Here is a 3,885-nt window from a genome sequence, read left to right on the forward strand (position 1 = left end):
AACAGAGAACGCTGATCCCGCGGTAGTTTGCGCGAATGGCGAGGTCGCCTTTCATGTGGATTGGGCAGAGCACACGTAAATTTCAGTCGCACACTTAAATTCCTCGCTGTCGTACTTGAATAGCTCAGGTGGCAGACTGTCCGCTCCAGCAGCTTTGTTGTTTTTCAAGCGCGCTATTGATATTCGTACCTCGTCATAGTCAAATGGTGGGTTGTGCGCTGGGTTTGGGCCCGCCACGTAAAAACAGGCTCCAATGAAAAGGAGACACAAGCCTCGGATGAGAACAACATCGCTTCAGCTGGTAAAATATTGTAGCTGAAACCGCCTTGTTACGCCAAAATTTTACTGTATAATTTTTCTTGTGAGCGAAATTATCATTTGTACGTAGTAATAAAAATTTAATATATGATAATTTCGTGCAAAGGGGTCGATATATATGAGTAGAAATTATACTTTTCAATACAAAAAATATGCAAACATTCTAGATATATAATAAGACTTCTACGATTTAGCAAACTTTACTCCTTCACCAATGGAAAATGTGCACCACATAACGCTGCTGGTAGTAGCTACCATATAATTATTTACACATAATTTTTGTAGTTAATCTAATGAATTTGACGGTGGGCGATGATCGAATGGTCCCGGCGAATATGTCCAGTATGGAGGCGGGCGTACGAAAAAGGATGTACTATTATTGTTATTTTTTCCGCCATTAGCATTTCTATCATTATCAACAGTTGTATCTGCCTTTGTCGCGGAAGGAAGTGCTGCTGCCTGCAAAGAAAGCGATCTCTCGGTCATTAAAGATGTTGCATTTGCGGTTGTATTCAACGTTGATTGCTGCTGTTGTTGATGTTGCATCCAATTTGTACCTGTTGCATGAAAATGTGTTTGGTTTCCCAACCCAGTGCTAGGTGAGTGGGATAATCCAACGGGTGAAGGCATAGACGCCATAGATGGTGATGAAAAGCCCAGGCTAGCAAATGAAGTGGGCGAGGTTAGATCCGACTGGAGGTTATGATAATGGTCATCATGGAACCCTGTAGGGTAGGAGTGGCGATGGTGTTTGTAATAACTCCACATACTTATGGTGCCATCACAGCCCTGGACCTGGGCTTGACATGCCGCCATTAAACCACGAAAGTCAAATTTGTAGGCATATCGTTTCCCGTGGACTTTAGTCATCATGTTTTTATCATAGTAGTACCTGGGCGAAATAAAAAAATTTATTTATTATTATTAACAAAAATTTACTATTATTCAACTATATAAAAGAACTTATTATATACATGCTGCTTCTGGGTAACTTTCTCCATACAAAACTCAAATCATGTCGCACCTTAATGCTCCATACCCCGTGAACTACCCTCAAACTTGTTACACATGAGCCCGGAGGCAGTTCGAACTGGTCTCATGGTGATCCTATTAATTTTTTACAAAAGTATATCTTATTGTCTAAAATACCATATAAATCCGAGTTTCAAACTTTGTGCAAAAATTAAAAAAATTGTGCAACGTTTTACATAAATTGCAGACTTTTCCATTAGAATCTCCAGAAAAAACTTTTGAATTTTAGTACATGTAATAAAGAGCACATTTTAAGTTGCTAAAAACTGCGCTGAGTTTTGGATTTTTTATACCCGAGCGCACTTGTGCACAAGGGTATATTAATTTTGTTCACATAACGGTTGTTTGTAACAGCCAAAACGAATCGAGATAGATATAGACAAATGTATACATAAATGATCAGGATGAAAAAAGAAATCGATTAAGCCATGTCTGTCTGTCCGTCCGTCTGTCACACGATAACTCGAGCAAAAATTGAGATATCTCAACGAAATTTGGTATGTAGGTTTCCCTTAATCCAAGGTAGGTTGGTATTGAAAATGGGCGAAATCGGACTTTAACCACGCCCACCTCCCATATAACGGTAATTTCCAGAAATACGAAAACTGCGATATTTTAGTAACTACTGAAGATAATTCACTCAAAATTGATATTTACAATAATTTTTAGACGAAAAATAAGAATATTATAAATTTTTGGAAAATGGGCGTAGCCACGCCCACTTATGGTTACATGTGTATATCTTGGTAACCGCTGCACCAATTTCTTCCAAACTTGGCACAGTTGTTGGCCTTGGTACAGCATAAAAAATCGCCGAAACTTTTTAAAATCGGACAATAACCACGCCCACATCCCATATAACGGTAATTTAGAGAAATACAAAATCTTCGATAAATCAGTAAATATTGAAGCTAATTTATTCAAAATTGATGCTTGCAACAATTCTTTACCAAGAAATACGTTTATGATAAAATTTTGGAAAATGGGCGTGGCACCGCCCACTTATGATCACATATATGTATATCGGTAACCGTTCCACCAATTTGTACCAAACTCAGTGTGGTTATTGTGCTTGTCAAATATAAGCAAAACTTTGAAAATTATGGAAATCGGATTAAAATAACGGCCGCTTCTCATATAACGGTAAATTTCAGAAATGCTTGAAACTTCAATATTTCGAAATTGAAGGACGCTAATTTACTCAAAATTGATACACCCCGGCTTACCATCTAGCGGAAGGTTTCGGAAAGGTGAAAAAACATATATTTAATACTTGCGCCGGGTATTTAATGTTCGGCTCCGCCCGAACTTAGACTTTCTTACTTGTTTTTTCTTGACAATGTAAAGCAGTTTCTTCCTTATAAAGATATTTTTGAACCTACTTTGAGAGAGTTCTCCAACGTTGCGGATAGCTGCCATCTTTTCTTTTTATCACATCACGATTTAGCGAACAAAGGTGGTGCGTTCCGCAAACTGCTATCTGGGTTTTGCCTATTCTCAAGTAAATGTAAACAACACCTCAGAAACTTTAAATGCACTGAAATTCACTAAAACTTTCACAAATCTCCGATTTTTAACATTTTCTTTTTACAAATCATATATTGCGCATTCTAAGCATCGTATATACTTACAAGTATGGAATCCTATGCCCCTTTTTGTCTATTCTCTTTCTACCAACGGACGTGCCTGCCAAACAGCGGACGTGCCTGCCAAACTGAAAAGCATGATGGCGGCAGTGTTTGACAGGCACGTTCGACGATGCGAACGGCAATGGAAGGTAAGAAATGGAAGATGGATGACATGAGAATGAAATAATTATGAAATAGCAGAATGTCGAAGCAAAAACGAATTTAAGAAATGTGACAATGCGAATGACGTTAAATGATAGAAATGTAAAATAGCGAAATGTCGAAATAGAAGAAATAGATGACGGGCTCGTATTCAAGGGTTTCGTGAAACAAAAAGTGTTGCTGTGTTGCGCCATAAAATATTCAAATACTTTTTTAATGTGGTTAAATTGAATCATACGCTTTTTTAATTAGTTGGCAAAAGTACATATTTCGCCAGCCAAAATATATATATGTACCTATGTATGTATATAGCGCGACGCTACAAGATTCATTTATAAAAACGGTATATGCTAATGACGTTATTCATAAAAAATAAAATAGATTTAAATAGCTCTGTACAGTGACATTTTTATAAAAAAATCGATTTCTTAATTTTTTATGAATTTGGGTAAAATATTTAAATTCACATTTTTAGTGCATTTTTTTCCTATTTATTACTTTTAAAAATTTTATTTTCTTTAATAACCGTTTCACTGAGTTATACCACCCATCAAAAATCAAACTATTTTATAAGAAATGTATTGACCTTTTTACAACGGCATTTAAAGAATTTTTTGCTCAGATTGAAAAATTGCCTGCTTCTCACACTTCTGTGGTGCTTTTTATTGTAGTTATTATTCTGTTGACATCTAAATTTCCCTACATAGATTTTATGTGATTGCCGATAGATTGATTACCGGCATTT

At 36.4% G+C, this 3,885-nt stretch overlaps 1 protein-coding gene across 1 annotated transcript in view; it reads right to left on the bottom strand.

The window, feature by feature from the left end:
* Positions 1-603: 603 nt before the first annotated feature.
* LOC108361636 (uncharacterized) overlaps positions 604-3,885 on the bottom strand; it is a 4,672-nt gene continuing 1,390 nt past the window's right edge. Inside the window, exon 2 of the mRNA XM_017614294.1 lies at positions 604-1,210. Coding sequence (XP_017469783.1) covers positions 604-1,210 — 607 coding nt within the window. The remainder of the gene's footprint in view (positions 1,211-3,885) is intronic.

Source organism: Rhagoletis zephyria, unplaced genomic scaffold (genome assembly GCF_001687245.7).
Source record: "Rhagoletis zephyria isolate East Lansing unplaced genomic scaffold, Rhagoletis_zephyria_1.1 Rzeph_scaffold_00807, whole genome shotgun sequence".
NCBI lineage: Eukaryota > Metazoa > Arthropoda > Insecta > Diptera > Tephritidae > Rhagoletis > Rhagoletis zephyria.